Source organism: Schistosoma mansoni, chromosome 3 (genome assembly GCF_000237925.1).
Source record: "Schistosoma mansoni strain Puerto Rico chromosome 3, complete genome".
Lineage (NCBI taxonomy): Eukaryota > Metazoa > Platyhelminthes > Trematoda > Strigeidida > Schistosomatidae > Schistosoma > Schistosoma mansoni.
The window spans coordinates 6,472,618-6,493,629 of NC_031497.1; the positions used below are offsets into that span (position 1 = coordinate 6,472,618).

Sequence of the window (21,012 nt, forward strand, 5' to 3'; positions counted from 1 at the left end):
TGTGGCTTCGCCGACTCCCGTCCAGTATTCAGCAAATCTTAGCCGTTGGAGATACTGACGCTGACATAGATAACAGCAAAAATAGCTGATGGAATGTACGAAAGAGCAAAGCAAGCAAGCCCTCAATCACACAGCGTGACAGTAGATGATAGAATCAGTACTCTGCAGAAGGAGATAGATGTTCTGTGCCGCAAACTCACAGATTTGACCCAGAGCGAGAGACCACGAAAATTATCACGAGATGGCACGCGCGGTAGAAGCCGATCAGCTTCCAGAAGACGCGCAACATAAAGCTCTCAAACAGCCGCCTATTTTATATACAAGACCGAATGACAGGCACACAATTCTTGGTGGACACGGGAGCGGAAATTAGCGTAGTACCCCCAGTATGCGACGATAAAAGGAACCTTAACATGTCATTAGTTCCAAAAGCAGCGAATAAATCAGATATCAAGATTGTCCCTAAATTTCGGACGAGGCGCTACATACCGCTGGGATTTTGTTATAGCAGACGTATCGGTACCCACAATAGACATCGATTTTCTATGTAATTTCGATTTACTAGTAGACTCACGGCGCCACAGACTCATAAACGGTACTCATACTACTTCGATTTGGGGAACACTTACAGAATCTGTTTCCATGAATCTAGTGATAGATAAAAGCCGCAATGACCCACGTAAATTGTTGTTAAACGAGTTTCCCGAACTTTTAAAAGTAACGTACAGTAAAACGGATCTCAAGCATTCTATCCAGCACCATATCATAACCAACGGGCCACCGGTTAATGCAAGGCCAAGAAGATTATACCCAAAAAGACTAGCAATAGCAAAGCAAGAATTCGACAAGTTAATGAGGCTAGGCATAGTAAGGCCTTTGAACAGCCCGTGGGCGTCCCCATTACACATGGCTCCGAAAAAGAACGGAGAATTATGACCATGTGGAGACTATCGAGCACTTAACAAGCAAACAATGGCCGATAGATACCCTACAGTATTCTCGAAGATTGACTTAGTTAGAGCGTATTATCACATCCCGGTCGCTCCACAAGACATATCAAAAACAGTGGAAACGACCCCTTTCGGGCTATATGAATTCTTACGCATGCCTTTCTGACTGACTAATGCAGCACAAACATTTCAACGATTTATTGACCAGGTCATCAGAGGGTTACCTGGAGTATACGCATACATAGATGATTTACTAGTAGCCAGCTCCACTATGGACGAGCACATACAGCAACTACGGCAATTATTCGCGCGACTAAGAGATCACGGTATTTCCATAAACATTGAGAAGTGTGAGTTTGGAAAAGGATCCTTACAGTTCCTTGGACACATAGTAACTTCTCAAGGTATCACACCGATCTCTACAGAAATCGATACCATCAGAGACTATCCGTTGCCCGATACACGAAAAAAATTACGACGATATCTGGGACTAATAAATTATTACAGACGGTTTATTCCGAATTGTCCACAAATCTCATTCGATTTGTGTGGCGCATATTTATCTGATGCTTCCTTGTACCAATATTTATGTGTTTAAATAAATAAAATAAATAATCCTCAAGTGTCACCATAGCCAACGATTCTAGTGCGCGGAACGCTGTCCCAAGTCTACTAAAACCTCGCTCCAAACTACACATTGGAGCCTTCAACGTACGTACCCTATGCCAAATCGGTCAACAGGCTTCCTTAGCTAAAACCCTAGAATCTCGTGCCATTGATGTATGCTGTGTCTCCAAAACACGCATACAGGATCCCAGTGTGGTCATTCACTTGACCTCACCTCGCCAAAATGGACAGCCAACGAAATACACCCTCCGTGTATCTGGCAACCCGTTGGCTAGTTCTCGCGGACTTGCAGGTGTAGGCATAGCACTAAGTACAAGGGCAGAACAGGCACTACTAGAATGGATCCCCGTTGACAGTCGCCTGTGTGCTGTCCGGCTAAATGGCTCCGTAAGAACTCGGAAGGATAGGGACACACGTCGTTGCCTTCTCGTCGTTTCTGCCTACGCTCACACTGACTGCAGCCATGATGAAGTGAAAGATGACTTTTACAGAAAGCTCTCTGAGCTTCTTCAGAAAGCTAAGCGCTCAGACATAGTAGTCGTAGCGGGTGACTTTAATGCCCAGGTAGGCAGCTTAAATCAAACAGAAAGACATTTAGGTGGGTGTTTTAGTATTCCGGTTCAACGAACCGATAATGGTGATCGTCTGTTGCAACTATGCTCAGACAATCGTTTATTTTTAGCAAGCACTAATTTTAAGCATAAGGAGAGACATCGTCTAACATGGCGACCACCTGCACCAAACCAACGATGGGCTCAAATAGACCATATTGTCATCAGTCATCGTTGGAGAGGCTCAATAGAAGATTGTCGCTCGTATTGGAATACTTGTTTAGACTCTGATCACGCTTTAATACGAGCGCGCATTTGTCTGCGTCTCAATGGACGCAGGAAAATTACACTAAGAAGACCCATTAGGATTGAACTGGAGGACGACGAAGCCAAAAGTAGACTCCAGGAACAACTGAGTTTACATCTAGGCAGTTCTGTAAACGAGACTGACCCAGATGCTGCTTGGAAAGACATACGAACAGCTGTGGAAACAGCAGTTACATCTATTAGTCATTTAAACCATAGGGCTCCAAAAAACCAGTGGATTTCTTCCAAGTCTATTTCACTGATGGATTCGCGTAAACTCATCCCATCAGGCTCTGGACACAACGAAGAGCATAAACAAATTAGATCTAGGTTAACTAAAAGTCTAAGGAACGATCGTGAGCAGTGGTGGGCAACGAAAGCAAAAGAGATGGAAAAGGCAGCGGCTGTAGGCAACACCAGGCAACTATTCAGACTAATAAAAGAAACCGGAATTAAGAAGTCAAGTGTAAGTGAGACAATCTCGGAAAGAGACGGAACCCTTATCTGCTCTCAACCTAAACGTTTAGAACGATGGGCGGAACACTTTAAGGAGCAGTTTAGCTGGCCTTCAGCTACTGCACACCTACCCACTATTCCAAGACAGTCTGAATGGAACATTGAAGTAGGTCCCCCGACCCTACCTGAAGTTCAAAAGGCTACAACTCATCGGAAACGAGGAAGAGCAGCTGGTCCAGATGGATTGGCTCCAGAGGTCTTTAAATATGGTGGTCCAATTTTAGCGATTAGGTTGACTAATATTCTGGCTAAAATCTGGGAGACGGACGTAATCCCATCCGACTGGTCACAATCACTGATTATCCCAATATATAAGAAGGGGTCAAAATCATCCTGCGATAACCATAGAGGGATTAGTCTGACTAACATAGCATCTAAAATACTAGCCTCAATAATTACCAGGCGCCTAACTAAGACTCGTGAACTGCAAACACGAGAAAATCAGGCTGGCTTCAGACCTGGTCGTGGCTGTATCGACCACATATTCACCATTCGTCAAGTTTTAGAGCACAGACACGCTTATCGGCGTCCGACAATGATAGTTTTTCTTGACTTGAAAGCAGCATTTGACTCTGTAGACCAAGAGGTTCTGTGACAGTGTCTCTCATTAAAAGATGTACCTGAGAAGTACATAAACCTTGTGAAGGCTCTTTACTCGAACACTACCAGTCGAGTGAGAGCTTATGGCGAACTGTCATATGATTTTACAACCTCAAGTGGTGTCCGTCAAGGTTGTCCACTATCCCCATTTTTGTTTAACTTCATTATAGACCTGTTGCTGGAAATAACGCTCTCGTCGACTGAATTTTCAGGAATTGATCTCCTACCAGGGGGACCACTAAGCGACTTAGAATACGCAGATGACATAGTTCTGTTTGGTGAAGACGCTGACAAAATGCAGAGTCTTCTGTTGGAACTCAGTAATAATGCCAGGATGTTTGGGATGCGTTTCTCCCCATCCAAATGTTAATTGTTACTCCAGGACTGGCCTGCGTCAACACCCGAACTAAGGATAGGGAGTGAAGTAGTCGAACGCGTCGATAACTTCACTTATCTTGGAAGTCTGATCAGCCCTAATGGGTTGGTGTCTGACGAAATCTCAGCACGGATTCAAAAACCTCGTTTGGCTTTTGCCAACTTACGTCACCTATGGCGAAGACGAGATATCCGTCTATCAATTAAGGGACGAGTATACTGCACAGCAGTTCGCTCTGTTCTACTTTACGGCTGTGAAACATGGCCATCAAGAATAGAAGATACTCGTAGGTTACTAGTATTTGACCACAGATGCCTTAGAAATATTGCTCGCATCTGCTGGGATAACCGGGTAAGTAATAGCGAGGTTAGACGCAGGGTATTAGGGAATGATGGTAAATCAGTTGGCGAGGTGATGAATCTTCATCAACTGAGGTGGTTGGGCCACGTGTTACGTATGCCTGAACACCGATTACCACGATGCGCTATGCTGACTAGTGTAGGGGATGGTTGGAAGAGAGTTAGGGGCGGCCAAACCAAAACATGGCATCAGTGCTTGAAGTCACTAACTTCTAGCCTGAGCCATGTTGGCAGATGCAGACTACCTGGTTGGGGTCCGCGTGACTATCGTAACCAATGGTTGGAGACTCTAGGTGACATGGCTCAGAATCGATCACAATGGCGTAGGTGTATACACTCTTTATCTTCCCTTAAACTTTGAGATTAAAATTGCTTCATAACTTTCTTCCTTCCTATACTATATCCTTATATACAACCTATAATTTATATACTACCACCATCACTAAATTAACTACTATGAATCCGGTGTTGATCTTGTTGTGCTAACGAGATATGGCAACTTGGACCGATGCATATATGTGCCTGGTCCTACGTTGTAGCTGACTGACTGACTGTCCTATCTGATTATGTATATAGTTGGAAATTAATAAAGGATGGTAACTTTTGAAGCTAACCAAACTTGCGAAACAGTAACTAAAAGGTTATTGAGTGTTATGTATAGATTGTAAGGCTCTAATATGAATACAAAAAGCAAGCTATTCAAGTGTTTAGTAGGGTGCTAACAATTTCAGTAAAAGTTGAATGATCTTTGAAGTCAAATGGCCTAGTATGCACTAAATAGAATGAAAACTAACTAGTTTCTTTTTTGGTCGGGTTTTGTTCTCTGAGCCTTCCTAAGTTTGGGTGTCCGAGCGGTTTTCCAGCCCTCACACAAATCGAATGGTGAAGTGTGGTAAATATATATCTGTTGCCTCCTTGTACCAATGTTTACATGTTCAAATAAATGAATGAATAAATACGAACAATCAAGTCAGGAACGTAGACCAGTGAGTCCTGAAGTAACGTTTTACATTCAGAGAGGGCGTAACACAGCCCAGACACATTTGCATTATTGTTCAGGACGATTAGAAAAATACATTTAGTCAATATTTTCAACAAACAAGCCTCTGACACAATCAGCTCCAATTAAATGAACGAATTTAAACACTCTTATGGGATGCGTTTTCATATACGGTTTAGAATAACAGCCGAAGACTGCACTGAAATGATGTTGTGAATTGCTTTGTCCGCCTCTAGCCTCTTTCGACTTGTAATAACAAGTATTTCGTCTACGAGACATGTGTACCACATGTTTCAGCTACCTCAGTCGATAACGGTTTACAGACTGATCAGAAGAAATAATTTTTACTTATCCTTAATGTTAGCATTATTATTTTATTTATTTATTTAAACACATAAACATTGGTACAAAAAAGCACCAGATACATATGCGCCTCACAAATCTCATTTGATTTGTGTGAGGACCGTGATACTGCCAAGGTGCCCAGACTGAAGCAGGTGGTTTTCTTAGGGGGCCACACCTGGAGCCTTTGACCTAAAGGTCTGATTCACAAAGCAGTGGAGCATCGTATGGAGATGCAGTCCCATGGTAGCCGGTGACAAACGATCGGTTCATACGCCATTTGTTCCTTCAGGATACCAGAGCCCATGTGCACCATTGGTTTGGAATCAGGGTTTTCCAACTCCCCTAGGTGGACTTTCCGTGTCCACCAACTCGGTTAAAGCGCTGGACATCCGCTAAACGAAAGAACAACTAAAAAAAAGGTTTTTCTGAATTTAGGCACTTTTATTCGTGAGATGATAATCTTTTTTACTGTCTGCAACGAATTCTTTTATATGTAGGGAAACTTTTTGAGATATTATTAACATGAGTAGTTGAGCACAGCATAAATGACGTGTATAACTATTAAATTTGTTGATTTAATATAGCTACTTTATTCAATACATTACATAAGTTCATGAAAAAAATAATGAAGTATAAATGGACTCACGTGAAGTTTTAAATGCAGACTGCAGATCTTGACCACTTTTCACGGATTCAAAAACATGATGAAAATGGGCTACATGTAACAACAACAACGACAAAAATAATTGGTATATGCCTACTAAATACTTGACTTCATGAAAGAGAAATTTCTGTTTAATATAGTATACAGTTTATTAGTACACATAGTTGCATGCATTTAACTTTTTTTCAGTGGAACTACAAGTAGTGTGTGCATTCAGCTGGAGAAAATAATGGACGAATGACTCAGCTTAAGATACCAGAGTAGACGACAACCATTTAAAAAAAAGAAGCATGGCAGTTATTTTAATTAAACCTTCACTATAAGGTCTATAATATTTTAACAGTTACTTTTTACTTCCATAAACTGCACAATTTTACTAACAGATTTGGTACAAAAGAAATTTTCTAAAACTTTGTAGAGTTTATTTTAAGTACGGTAAACCGTCATGAGTCTTTCTAGGGTTACTGCTAGTCCTAAGCCCAGACAAAGGAGGGTTTAGCATGGGGTCAGCAACCCCATCCCATAGAAAACAACCTTGACATGAAAAACGCTGACCAGAAAAGACATTTACACTCTGTCTTGATAGTCGAAGGATCATCATTTAGAATTATGACACCTCATGGTAAAATTCGAGATTTTTCGGGAGCCACGAGGACGTTATCCTTTCTAAAAACCGGAAACAAGCAATGTAGGTACATGGAATGTCCGCACGATGTGGAAGACCAGGAAGACCGGTTTATTAGCTGCAGAAATGAGATACAAATAGGAGGTTCACAGAATAAGTAAAGCCCATTGAACGTAAGCTGGACAAAAAGGATTAGCTTTGCGAGAGGTGTCATTGTACTCTGGCCATAAAGAAGAAAACGCTTCACACACAAGAAGTCGCACTGATGTTTTCCAAAATAACAAGAAAAGCACCTATAGAATTGGAACCTTATAGATCCGGGATTATCAAAGAATCCTTCAAAACAAAGAGGGAGGGGTTTACAACGAGTGTCATCCGGTGATATGCCCCACCAAAAAAGTAGTGGATACAATAAAGATCAGCTTTGTGAGAGGCTGCAGTCGATCATGGGGAAATAGCCAGGGAAGTCCCTGACCAACCAAATATGAGACCTGAACGCCAAGGTCGGGATGAACAACACCGAGAATAAAGATTCCATATGGAGATATGGGCTAGGTGAAAGGAACGAAAATGGGGAGAGATTTGAAAATCAATATACCTTCGACAAATAGGTTTCAAGTGTTTTACCCACCTGTTCCTCTGTTTTTGAATTCCAGTGATTGGTTTGACTCCTTTGTTCTCGACTGGTTGCTCTGGTTTACAATATTTTTTAGCTAGCTCTTTAGTTGTCTCTTACAATTGTCTCGTATTTCCTTTTCTTGTAGCTTTTTCGATTAACATTGCTAGATCTTCCGCATATTTCAGCTCACCAGCCTAGTGATACTTTTCACCCGCCTATTTTCCAGGGAAGTCCTACTAACTGCATCTCGTGGCGGGGGTGTTTTTTACGAAATTGACAGGACAAAAAGCTTTAACCGGGTTGGTGGACACGGAAAGTTTACCTAGAGGAGTTGGAAAACCCTGATTTCAAACCAGTAGTGCACATGGGCTCCAGTATCCTGAAGGAACAAATAGCGTATGAACCAATCGTTTGTCACTGGCTATCATGGGACTGCATCTCCTGACGTTGCCCCACTGCATTGTGGACCAGACCTTTAGGTTAAAGGCTCGGGGTGTGGTTCCCCAAGAAAACCACCTGATTCGGTCTGGGAACCCGGGCAGTATTATAGCCCTCATACAATTAAATGAAATGACAAATTTTTGTGTGGCACATAATATCTGATGCCCCCTTGTACCAATATTTATGTGTTCAAATAAAATAAATAAATTAAATACCTATTTGCTTCTGTGTATTTGCCTTGTACGTTCTCTGCTCTTGTTCGGCTGTTGTCGGTTGTCATCTTGTTTTTCCTTTCTTGAATCTTGTCCAGTGTACCGACGGACATCCATTCTCTATGGTGGTGCTTCTTGCGCCCCAGGACCTCCTGGCATGTTGAACTTACTGCTTCTTTAATCATTTTCCAGTTGTCATCCACAGTCGTTTCCGCTTCTCTGAGTATATCTTGTAAGGCTTGGAACCTGTTTTTGAAAGCCACCTTGAATTTGTCAGTATCTTGAAGGAAGGCTGTACCAAACCAAGTAATACTGGTTCTCCAGTTTCCCAGTGCTTCTTTAGCTTCAGTTTCATCTTGGTCACCATTGGGCGGTTATCTGAATTCATATTGGGTTCTCTCTCCGTTCTCACGTCTTTCACTGACCTTCTGAACTTTTTACTGATGCAAATGTGATAGATCTGGTTCTCTGTAAAGTGATCCAGTGAGGCCGATGTTGCTTTGTGTATGCGTTTTGGGGGGAATATGATGCCATCTACAACGACTTTATTGAAAGCACGCAGATTTTCAATTTAAACTGGTACATTTTTATGCGGTTACCATTGAGCTACATCCTACTCTGTGTGAGAAACCGAATGAAACTAAGTAGCTTTCTAATCTAAAATAGATGTAGCAGGATTCCGGCTTGTGAATAAACGGATGAAAATTGACTACTTTAGTCAATAAGTCATAACCTCTATAGCAAGCTAATTGAATAAACTTTGGTTGAACTTTCAAAACATCACCGATGAAAATTCTAACTCAATAGGTAGAGAGGTGTTCAGAAGCATAAAAAAGGATGTTATAAAATCTGCGTCAGAGTAAACCAATAACTAATGAATATTATCAAGAAATAGGTAAAATCAGAACAAATTCTAGTTATATACGAGTTTCAAAACAATACTTACCTAGAGAGAAAAATAATGAACTAACGAAACAAAGCATAACACACGATGAGAACAAAGGAAGTAGATGAAATGTAACACACGCACGGAAGATAAGTTCTTCAGCCAAAGGAGCTATTACAAAATTTCTCAAACTTATCCAGTTAAATATACGATCTTTCCAGTATTGAACATCTATAAGTAATAAATCCAAAGTAAATCAATTCGTTTTATTAGATATAAACACAAAATAAACAGATAAATTAACAGGAAAATATCGAAATAGCAGACTCACAGTTTTTGTTTACAATGACTTCAAGATTACATGAGTTTTTAATCATGAATTTTGTTGTTTTCAGTACGATTGTTAGTACTAACAGACTATCGTTTTAGTTGATTTGAAATTCATATTATTTAATTATTAATTCCATTGTCTATGTTTCACTAATTTTAAATTATTCATTCAAATTCAACTGATGGTTAAACAGTTTGAAACTGAGACAGGTATAAACTGAAGAGGGGTGTCATTACAGATAATACATTATGAGACAATTTCGAAGGTTTCAACCGAGGAAAACTTTCTGTTAAGAGCTCTTAGTGTCGTCAGAATTGTGTATGCAATTTTGTATATGGAGATTCCAACAAATTTTACCTTATTTAAACACATGTTAATCTACTTTCATGTTATTTTTATGGAGTGAATTTTCTGTGCGAGGTGAACTTTCGGTTAAAATCGATAGATGGACGTAATTATATAATTTGGCCGAGTGATGGCGATTCATGTGACCGTATAATTGGCTTAGGCCTCCGAACGATTTGAAACCAAAGACATTATAACTAGCCAAATGAACGATTTTTCATGTAGTGAAGTAGTATGTTTATAAAGAAAATATAAACACAAAATAAGCATGATAAAATGTCATAGGCGATTGAATGAAATTGGCTTGTAGGCCACTCATTCTCCAACCAATTAACACCTTACTGTTAGAGCTAATCTTTTGGGCATCGTACCAGTTACGGTAGCAAGGATGATATGAAAACAAAACTGGTAGTTTTGTATGAAACAACATAACATATGTTTGGGCAAGATCGTGATGATAGAACTTCTAAACATTTACATCCAAACACATATATGCCGATCAATGAGTTTAATACGTATACATTTCGCCGTTATTAGATCGGTTTAATTTTAAACTATACATTTTTACGTCACTCTGAAATACTAACTTATGAGTAAATATATAAAACCATTAATCATGGTAATTATAAGTCACAAGATGTGGACGATTACAATCGGAAATTATCTAGATTCTAAACAGTTCAGAAGTTGTTTGACATGAAAAATGGATGAAAATATTTTCAAAAAAATTGTATTAAGTGGGCAAACATCTTAATTTTGTTGACGTTTTCCCGGCAAAACTGGTACGAATATTGGCGTAAAGGTGTTTTAAACTACTCAAAACAGCAAATGTTCGGGTGATTCATAAGGTGAAGCTTGACCACTATATAAACAGGGAATATATTCAATCAGAAGTTTGAACAAATAAGCTGCTATTTTTACCATGGTGCACTATATGATACATTGTTCGCTAGCCAATTTCACATCCAATTTCTGCTGTATACATTGAATAAATCACTTGAAATCTTGCACACCTATTATTGCCACCAGATAAACGTTACTTCCATTACTAATTATTAGTTATCAATACTTACTGATAGAATTAAATCATTCATTCATAAAGATGAAACTTGAGAAAAACGGGTTCAAAGGAAATCATCTTGGTGACGTTTCTCGTTGGTCTAATAGGAGTTTTAAAATCTATTATATATATGTGGCTCCTAACTTTGGCTTACAATGGATGAGAAAATGTCCCACAGGACAAAATTATGTAACGTTTCTAAACAAGAATTTTAAAACAATGTAATTCTTAAGTCGTCTAAAGTAATGTTGACGAACAGTTTTGGCGAGAGGTTATTTTTATCTAACGCAGTTATGAATTTTATAACACTAATTTCGATTCTGTCAGGAAAAAGCGTTGGGAAAAGGTAACTTATAACATGTGCTTTACTTTAGGTCAAAGATACATTCAAAGAATATTTTAAGGAATCCCTTTCATTTTACTTACATCTTATTAACCAGAGTTTATTTAAACCTAACGAGACCCACAACCCCAGTATTTTAGCCCGGTTAATTTTTTTAAGAACTTAATATGCAGGAAGGACAAGCAGTTAAATTATCAACGATGTAGTGTCATAATACACTGTTCATGGATTCGCAAGATATTTTCAGCTGTACACCCCGAAGTACGATGATCGAAACTTTTAGTGGCGTGCTGAAGTACGTGTTCATTAAGAAAAGAATAAAGTTTTGAACTTGTCCAGATTGATGCCGAGGAAATAGGTTTCGAACCTGTAATCGGATGTTTAGTTGGCTTTATGTCCAGTTTGAAGTGTTGATTATTTTTGTCAAGTAGTATATACTTTGTTATCAGATAAAAACAAAACCAGGCACTTTAAATGTTGTTTATTTACTATTAAAAAGTCAAGGTACTGTTATAACTGAGTTGTGTTTTGATGTACCGTAAATGTGTGAAGACTGGACGTTTTGAAACCTTAAGAGACGATATTCGTTTCTAAATCCAAACGTTAGATGATGCAAATAGCATGAGTGTGCGAAAATAGTGTCATTATTCCGAATTTATAATGAACAGTCATAATAAAGCCTTTGGTCAGAGAGTTTACATTTCAAAATTTCTGTAGAAAATAATGTTTTTGTCCTACTTTTCAGAATATAATCAACTCATCTTCAAGTAGTAAAACAACCAGATCTTGGTTGGCGTGATCGGGAAATTTCAGAGTTAATTAGACAAAGCTTCATAAAGTATTCACCATACTTAAAGTTCATGGCAAAAAAGAGCTTTAAAAGTTGTACATAATATAATAATCAAAGATATATATACCTTTCAGTAGCGTTATGCTACCCTATGCGCGAAAAAACTAAGCCTTGAGGTGTATATGCTATTCTTTAATACTTTTCTAAATTAATCACAACAGTAAAATAATTTATGAGTTTGGTTCATATACTAATTTCATTTTGTGAAATATTGTGCCCATAGAGTTAGAATATACAAAAAAGTAACACAGAAAACCTAAAACGCACAAAAGCAATGATAGTAATCATTACCAAGTATGACTAACATATCTCCACTAAATATATCATCCAAGACAACTCCAAAGTACATGACCTGGTTTTGTAAGAATATCAGAAACAATAACAACAAACCAAAGTAAGTATGACAGATATAATAACTGCTTCTAACAAGCCGTCCAGCCTAATAAATAGTTTTCCAAATTCATATGAGGATAACTGAAACTGGAAGAAGTTATTATTGAGATCGCACTAACCGGAGGATGATCATAGAAACGTATGTACGTCAGTACATGAGTCATGGAAATTGCCCCTGTCACAAACACGGAGACAACTCTTCTCTTGATTGTTTCTGGATGGTCTCTAAGATTGACCAGTAAATTTATTCAAGCGTACCTACCTTGGAAACTTTCCACCGGCGAAATACAGACCGGATATGAACAAGAAGGAATAAACTATGCAATTAAGAATTTCGTACATAGCGGAGTCGACCGAAATGTGGAATTCTTGATCATGTAACACGATGTGGTAGTATATTTTTCTCTAGTAACCAGCAGTTAGCGAAATGTCCAGATCAATGAAGATTAAGGAGATTGATTGATACACGAAAATGGATCTGAGAATAAAACAATACTTGTTACCGTCAATAGAAGACATCTGACTCATCAACTGACTTACATACACCAAATAGACGAGAACATTTGACTTAGTTCACGTATCTTGAGGCTAATTAAAGACATTGTGTCATGCGGATTAAAGGAAAATAATGCGAATGAGACAAACAAATCTAGTGGAAGACAACGCCATATATAAAGATATCTAAGGGCTGCTCGTTTTCCAGGCCCAAAATTGACATAATGCCGTTATCTACATCATAGCCGTTTCTTATTATTCAATTCAGATGCAGTTATTACAACAATGTATTGGATGCATCCAATATGTTGTATACTCATGAGTAAACCTACAGAAGCAAGAAAAACGCAACCCAAAAGCGAGGTAACAAATCTAGCTTCTGTTTTTTGGTCAAACTTTTTTAGAAATGAGTACATTTAAAAATGACCGGAAGGTGTTGTAAAACATGTTATAGCCGATAGGATGATTTTCAAGACACTTCTGTGTTTTTAATGGCACCCACACAAGTGAATTGTTTTATCAAGGTTTTCAAAGCCTATAAATTGAATTTTCATGTGATGAAATCTTAAAGTAAGGTGAATGAGCTTGTTACACAGAATAGAGTCGTTCACGAAATTCCTCCGAATCCCGCTGAAATGTTTAATTTGAAGTACCCTCCATTTTCAGACCCTCGATGCAATATCTTCGTGACAATTAAGCATAAGCTTGTTGACTTCTCGTTACTCACTTCTGGCCCTTAAGAATAGTCTTATATTTTCGAGCCCATAGTTAAGTTTTTGTAGCCGCGCCTTATTTAAAAAGAACAGTGGTATTTTTACTCTGATTATATTTTGTAGTACTGATCGTTTAACTACGTATAAAGACCACTATTGTAGCTTTCATTGAATTCATTTCAGCTAAAGTAAACCCTAAGAGTACATCTTTTTTCTAGATAATTTTATCATCTGTACTTTTCGAGTACTGATACAAAAAAGCTAAGTGCGCTGGCATTTATTTCTCTTCGTTGAGTATATCTTTAAGTATTTTTTGTATCCATAGATGTTAAGTTCTTTTTTCTAGCTGCCGAAGTCGAAGATTTTATTGTTTTTTCATTGTTGTTTGGTACAGTTATCTACAAATATATGTTCTTGTTTGTGTGTCTATCACCTATCAAGCTTTAAAAGACACTCTATCTAGAGTAAAACATCGTCGTAGCAGACCTGCATGCTGTTCCCCTGTCGATGACGGGATGCAATACGATAACTTCAAAAAATGGTGTCACAATGTGTGCACCGGACTCATACCAGCTGCATATAAAAGATGGTGCGAGCCGTTTTCACACTAGCTGTGCAAAGCATGTTGTTCTACAAAGTCTCCGCTGATTCCAGAGGTGGTTGAATTGCCGAACATAGCTAGAAAATAGCCCTCAGATAAACAGACAGCAGTAGATTAGCAGAATTCTGCTCTCAAAGAAATAAAGAGACTTATCATGAGCCCAGCTCTGGATTTAAATGAGACTATAAAGGTAGATCCCATCAGGAGAGCAGATAACAAGCATACGGATTTAGGCATGATCAAAAGGAAAAAAAAGTGTGCGGAGAAGAAACTAATTATAGACAGTGCTAAGGTATGTGAATCTACGGTTTCATTTCCGGATTTACATGTCAACGCAAAACAAACTTCGGGGGAGCCAAGTTTGAGCGGTGTAGATGATATGACCAAGAAACAAAATAAAGTAAATGAGTGATTCACAGTCACACTCATGAAAAGAAAAGTAAGGAAACAGTGTGCGATCTCTGCGATTGACGTCAAATTGGAAAAGGATTTCAAGGAAGAGGCGATTTCAGGAATTAAAATTCCGCAACATGGTAAGACGGACCTTGATGATAGGTCACTCATCTTTCATAAGTTAAGAGAATCTTCTGAAAAGGAACCAAAAGCTAGATTTGAGCACGATCTCAGTCACTTTAAGTCCTTCATAAGCAAGCTACTCCCAGAAACAATTATAGGAGTTAGCATCTGTAAGCTTTATAGAATAGGACAAAATATGGATTCTGAAAGCACTCAGAAAAGCCACCCCATGAAGGTTACGTTTGCTACAGTTGAAGAAGGAAACATAATACTGAGAAGCCCACGCAAACTGATTTGATCCGGAATATGTGTTCGAGAGGATCTCAACCTGGTTGACCGTATTAAAAGGCGAGGTGCAGAAGTGGAAATAAATGAGCGCCCCCCAAGAATGTGAAGGAAACCTCGTCCTTAAGGGTTTTCACATTACAAAAGTTCGGAGCCAAACCATCCCAAAACCACTCTGGGTGATAAGCAAAAGTTCTCCACGGAATTAAAGGTGTGCTACACAAACGCTCGCAGTCTACCAAATGAAATGGCAATGAAAATGGTTGATATAGAAAACCGGATGTTATGGCTGTCTCGGAAACCTGGTCGGCGTCTGATGTGTTTGATGATTAAATTCAGTTGACTGGTTTTATATCCAGTAGGGCTGATAGGTCAAACCGTAGGGGAGGCGTGATTATCCTGTACACGAAAAGTACCTCAATCGTACAAACTGTTGAGACATTGGCACATGATTCAGGGACATATGAACTGATGCGTTGCAGGCTGAATTGTAGACGACAAGATATTGAATTAGTTGTAGTATATCGCAGTCCAGGATGTGTAGTAAATGACTTCCTTCTAAGCGAACTTGAGTCCTGGTGTAATAGATGCAAAATTCTTATGGTAGACGAGTTTGATGCACCGTACATAAACCGGGTAAACTTACAAATGGGGTCATCGATGATGTCATATGATTGCAAACTGTTAGAAACCTCAATCACATTAGCTTTATTCCACTACATTAAAGATATCACCAGATATGAACTACGAAGCATCTTGCCCCTCTTCGACTGAGTCTTCACACACGGTGACGACGTCGATCAAATGACTTTCTTGCAACCTCTAGAGAGAAGCGACCATGCAGTCATCTTATTCAAATTCATTGCTGAGATAGCCTGTCAAACAGTTACATCGGCTCATCCTAACATACGGAAGGTAGACATGGAGGCAATCAACTCTGTAGCCTCGTCTGAAAACTGTATAATTCGATCAGAGGCCTCAGGAGAAGAGGTATTGACACATTTCAGGCAGTTATGCAATCGGGTAACTCGACCTTATATACCTTGGACAGTCCCAAAGATGAAGAGACATGGCCATCCTTGGGTAGGCCGGGATATTCGACGTTTACAAAGACAAAGAAGAAATGTTGGAATGTCGCCATCATCCTTGGCATAGCAAGCAAAATGGAAAACTACAGATCGGTAAAAAACTAGTGAATAATTAAAATCCGGGAATCTCAGGGGAAATATGAAATGCAGTTGGTTCAACCCGCAATCAAGCAACCTAAGAGACTATTCTCGTACATAAATTACAAAACAAGGATGCAGCATTGGATTCCCAACCTATTCGGGGAAGGGAGTGGATCTGAAATAATAGAGGACGATCAAGAAAAAACGGAGGCTATGGCGAACTGTTTTATGGCAGTTTCCACTCAGGAACCCTATCTAGACGAAGAACTAAACCCAAATACAAAGTCAGTAGACCATCTGCTCACAGCGGACGTTGATAAAGACGATTTACTTAAGGTTCTTGGCACTGTAAACATGGAAAAGCCAACATGACCGGATGAATAGCACTCCAAAATCCTGGGACTGAAGGGATGCAATCGTCACTCCCATACATAAAACAGGATAGAGACAACTTCCATCAAACTATAGACCTGTTAGCTTCACCAGTGTTGTAGTTGAAATACTGGGAAGAATAGTCGAAAAGACCATAAAGACATCTGTGGAAACTAAAAACTTATTAAACAGCGGGCAGCATGGTTTCAGAAAAGGTTTTTCTTGCACAACCAACCTTCATATAGCAAGGGAGCATTGGACAAAGGTTCTAGACAACAGAAAACCAGTGGATGTAGTCCACATAGACTTCGGCAAACTATTTGACAAGGTGACAACAAATAGACTGTTCCTAAATTTAAAAAATCTTGGTATTCCCGGACCTCTCTTACGATGGTTTAAGAATTTCCTTCTATGAATAAATTTGAAGTGCTCCACCTGGAGACCAGTGCTGAGTGGAGTACCTCAAGGTTTTGCTCTGGGTCCTTTACTACTTTTACTGTATGTAAATGATCTCCCAAATATAGTAGAGTCCCCAGTGTTATTGTACACTGACGATGTAAAAACCTGTCGAGAAATAACTGCAGACGCACTTCAGACAGACTTAAATATTGTGATTGTCGGCGTAAAGAGTTGCTGATGCCTATCGACGGGACAAAGTGTGTCTACATGCACTTTGGGGATACAAAGAAAAAAACGTACAGCATAGGAAAAGTGTCTGTACCCTTGGTCCGGTCTCACAAGGATTTGGAGGTGACAGTGAGTCATGATCTTAAGACCATAGCCCATTTACGGGATGTGGCGGCTAAGGGGTTTAGAACCCTATGGGCTACAGTATACACGATCTTGGTGATAACTAAGCTTGAGAACTGTGTCCAGGCTGCAAGTTCCCGTTTAAAATGTGACCCGTATATCCTGGAATAAGTACAGAGGGCAGCTACCCGTGCAATTACAGAGTTCCGGGTTTTACCATAAAAGGAGAGGCTTGAAAAGCTAGACCTCTTTACTCTCTCCTGCCGTAGGTTAAGGGGTGATCCGATTATGATATATAGAATACTAGGAAATGATTTTGGACCTAATATATATTTTTCTTCCCACTGTATTGGGACATAGCAGGCGTGTGGAAAAGCCCGGAACGAATAAAATACCTGTGGCATACAGGTTTTCACACCGATCTATCAATTCTTGGAATCTGTTACTTGAGGCAGTGCTGAGGTGTTTGAGGGGGATACTTTGGAGTGTTTGGGATGCTACAAATCATTAGACGGTCACATATCAGGCGCCTACACTATAATGGGTAAAATTTCGGTGACTTGAGACGCACCTCGTGAGGTTTGACGTTAAGTCCCCGGACTGATTACGTGACTCGCCGTTCGATTCATTGTGTCGTTGCATACGTGGTTTGCAGCTTGTCTCAGATGGACCAATTTATACTTCGGAGGGTTGAAAGTAATTCCGTTGTTATCCGCCCAACCTTGAAGTCGAGTCAGATCCTCCTGGAGTGTCAGTTTGTTATCTTGGCTGCAAACTTCTTTCCAAGGTTTCACATCATCATTGAATAGTAGTAACTCGATCGAGGTTACCCTGGGAAGGTCGTTCATATGAATTAAAGATTAAGCGGTCCCAATGTTGTTCTTTGGGGGAATTCACTGGAACACTCTGTAGCCTGAGATAAAGAAGTGAAGCTTGTATAACCCAAAAGATCCTATCACTTAGATATGAAGTAAACCGACTATTTAGCAATGACTTGATACCTAACAGTTTGAAGTTATTGACGAGACATATGTGAGTGGTCTTATCTGAAGCTTTCGGGGATTCAAAGTCTGAAGGGCTCCATAAATTTTGCGGTTTTAAGAGAAGTACAAGTGACCAGTGGCTTGAAGGTTCATGCATCAAGCTACCTTAAAAATTGCTGTAATGTGTGTCAGCTTCCAATTGTGTTCGACTGTGTTTAAGCTTAGCGAGTGTGGGAACACGAAGTGGTATTGCCGTGGTTGAGGCCGGTACTCTCAGTATGGCATAGTGAACCACACCCGAACTTCATGTTCGTGTTTATGTGTTGCAGTTTCTGATACACTAAGTTAGAACACAGATTCGCTACTGAGGCTCCTGTTAAATTGAGGGTGAAGTCCGTATCCATGTAGTTTGAATGTGATAGTTAAAATGTTTGAAAATATCGTTCTTTACGCAGTTCAGAGACATACTGTCATTGTTGTTTGGACAATTAGGACCTAGCAACTGGGAAACTCCGGTTTTGGCTTGTTGAGGAGGGGCTGCATGACGAAGCAAAATTTTCGGATTGGAGACAGGTTTGCATACGAGCTTAGTCTGATGCTGAAGCCTATCTTCTCTTGTGATCTCTGTGCCCTGGTCTCTTGCATGTTAGAACTGTTCACGTGTGTTGTCGCCAGTAGTTCGTTTGTGTTCTGTCCAGTAATGACTTTTGCGTTTTATCATTCGAAGAGTGTGATTCTTCATGACTGTACGTTACCTATAGTTGTGAGCTTCATGTAAGAACGTGTGCAGTATGAAATTTCAGTGAGCGTCTACATCATATTGTGGGCAGATTTCTCAGTTCATATGGTGAAGACTGCTCTGTAAAGCTGACACACCCAAACGTTTGAAATTCCAAAGTCTGTCGTTAGTAGGATGTTTTCGTTCAGCTTTGCTGGTAAAATCGTAGCCTATGATGGCATTATCTCTTTTTTCCTAAGTGGTCAGGTTTGAGAGGTTGTCGATTGAGAATTCTTCGTTTGTGAATATGTAGTCTAGATGTGACGGTTTCTGACTGTTCGTCCATCGAGTTGCTTACTTAACATTTCCGAATAACCTCAAACATTCGATGAAGTTGAAGAACTGAGCTTGATTGGAACTATCACCTTCTATGTGCGTAAGCTCCGAGAAATTGACATTAAGAAGACTAAATTCTGTGAGAATCAGGATTTGGGTGTATCCGAGGAAAAATGTAGATGCATGATCCCTCCGGCATCCGACTATCGTATTCGGTGTCAGCAATGGTCTAACAGTAGATGACTCCAACTGAACACCTCGAGGCGTTAGATAATCTCACTGAGCAACCATACAGATTCATCAACATTGATAAACTCTTGTTCGTACACTTGATGTGATACCGAGCAAATAGTTGATACAAGAACGCTCTTCCCTTTTCTTTGCTTTTTGGTGTGTAGAACAACGACATTGATATTATCATGAGCTCCTGGTCCGTAATTTGAGGAGCCTGTGTCCTGGATATTCTTCATTGATGAGTATTATTGACGGTGCTTGGTTCACCCAACTCGTCCATTTTGTTGTGTAAACTCGCACCGTTTGTGTTTAGGCAGTTGATGCCCTTGATTTGAACCGCACAAAGTTTTTATTCTTGTTTATCTGAATGATCCTACTGTTAATGAACAGACAACGTACCTGCACAGGGCTTTTTGAGTGTAGTCCCTGTTCCTTCTATGATTTTTTTCGTTTTTAACAGTCTTTAAGTGGAACAGTCAGTTTCAAATTGTTTTTGTGCATAATCCTTTTATTATGTGGCATATCCGGTTGCATGTGGATTCCAGTTGGTTACTAGCGGCTATTGGCTCAAATTGCTTCGAGAGTGACTGCCACAATTTGAGATGATGTGAAGGTTATGTTCATTAGTCGAGATCCAGTACTTATGTTGTTTGGTGAAAGTCTAGTCTATGAAACTGTGGCTAAATTTATAAGGAGAATGTTCCATCATGAAACCGGCCAGTAATTGTGTTTAAACTGTAGAAACTCTCGTCTAAGATTGACAATTAATTGAACCGGATTGGATTGGATTGGTGTTTACATGAATCAATGGTTCCTTTGTATTGATGACTGTATGATTTTGAATCCCAAATACAGTAGATTCGTTCATGTTCATCTAATAATTCTTGATTAAATTGCGTTGTTTCTGGGATTACTAGTTTATAATATAATTCAAATACTCTTAAACCTCACAATTAGCCTCGAATTACCGCCGATTGGCACAATCTGAATTCAGTTAAAATAAACTGGATTGAGCCGTGGTTTGGATCACCGTGAAAGTGAATCTCAAGTTAATGTGGTCAGGAAAGAACGCCCTATGAGACCACCATATGGTGGCATATGAAAAGACATATACACAAAAATACATTATTCATATAATTCGATGCAATACAACTAATTGAAATGTACTCATGCATTGGATAATCATGTGACTGATCTGATCTCATGTATTTCAAGAGACTATACACCTGTATGTACTTACTTTACATGAAATCATCTCAACAATTTTACATGTTTTATTTACGTCTTCATGTGGTATGAACTTGAAAGCTTCATAAAACTACGGACTTAAGCACTAACCGTTAGTTTCTAGGTCTAGTAGTTCGTCTATGTCAGACCGGCAAAAGATTTGCTGCCCATGGCCTTGTCTTGTAAATGAGTTCTGAGCCATGTACAAAATGTT

The 21,012-nt window shown here is 39.4% G+C and overlaps 1 protein-coding gene across 2 annotated transcripts in view; it reads right to left on the reverse strand.

The window, feature by feature from the left end:
- The window catches only part of Smp_017650.1 (family U48 unassigned peptidase (U48 family)), a gene marked incomplete at its 3' end in the record, with an annotated part of 30,562 nt that extends 17,962 nt beyond the window's left edge, over positions 1-12,600 (reverse strand). The window contains exons 1-5 of one of the 2 annotated variants that reach the window (XM_018799036.1): positions 12,519-12,600; positions 12,397-12,486; positions 12,298-12,358; positions 9,138-9,308; positions 6,277-6,345 (exon numbers count right to left, since the gene is read on the reverse strand). In XM_018799036.1, the coding sequence (XP_018650867.1) occupies positions 6,277-6,345; positions 9,138-9,308; positions 12,298-12,358; positions 12,397-12,486; positions 12,519-12,563 (436 nt within the window). In that variant the 5' untranslated portion in view covers positions 12,564-12,600. The other variant, XM_018799037.1, reaches the window with a different exon arrangement.
- Between the last annotated feature and the right edge of the window lie 8,412 nt (positions 12,601-21,012).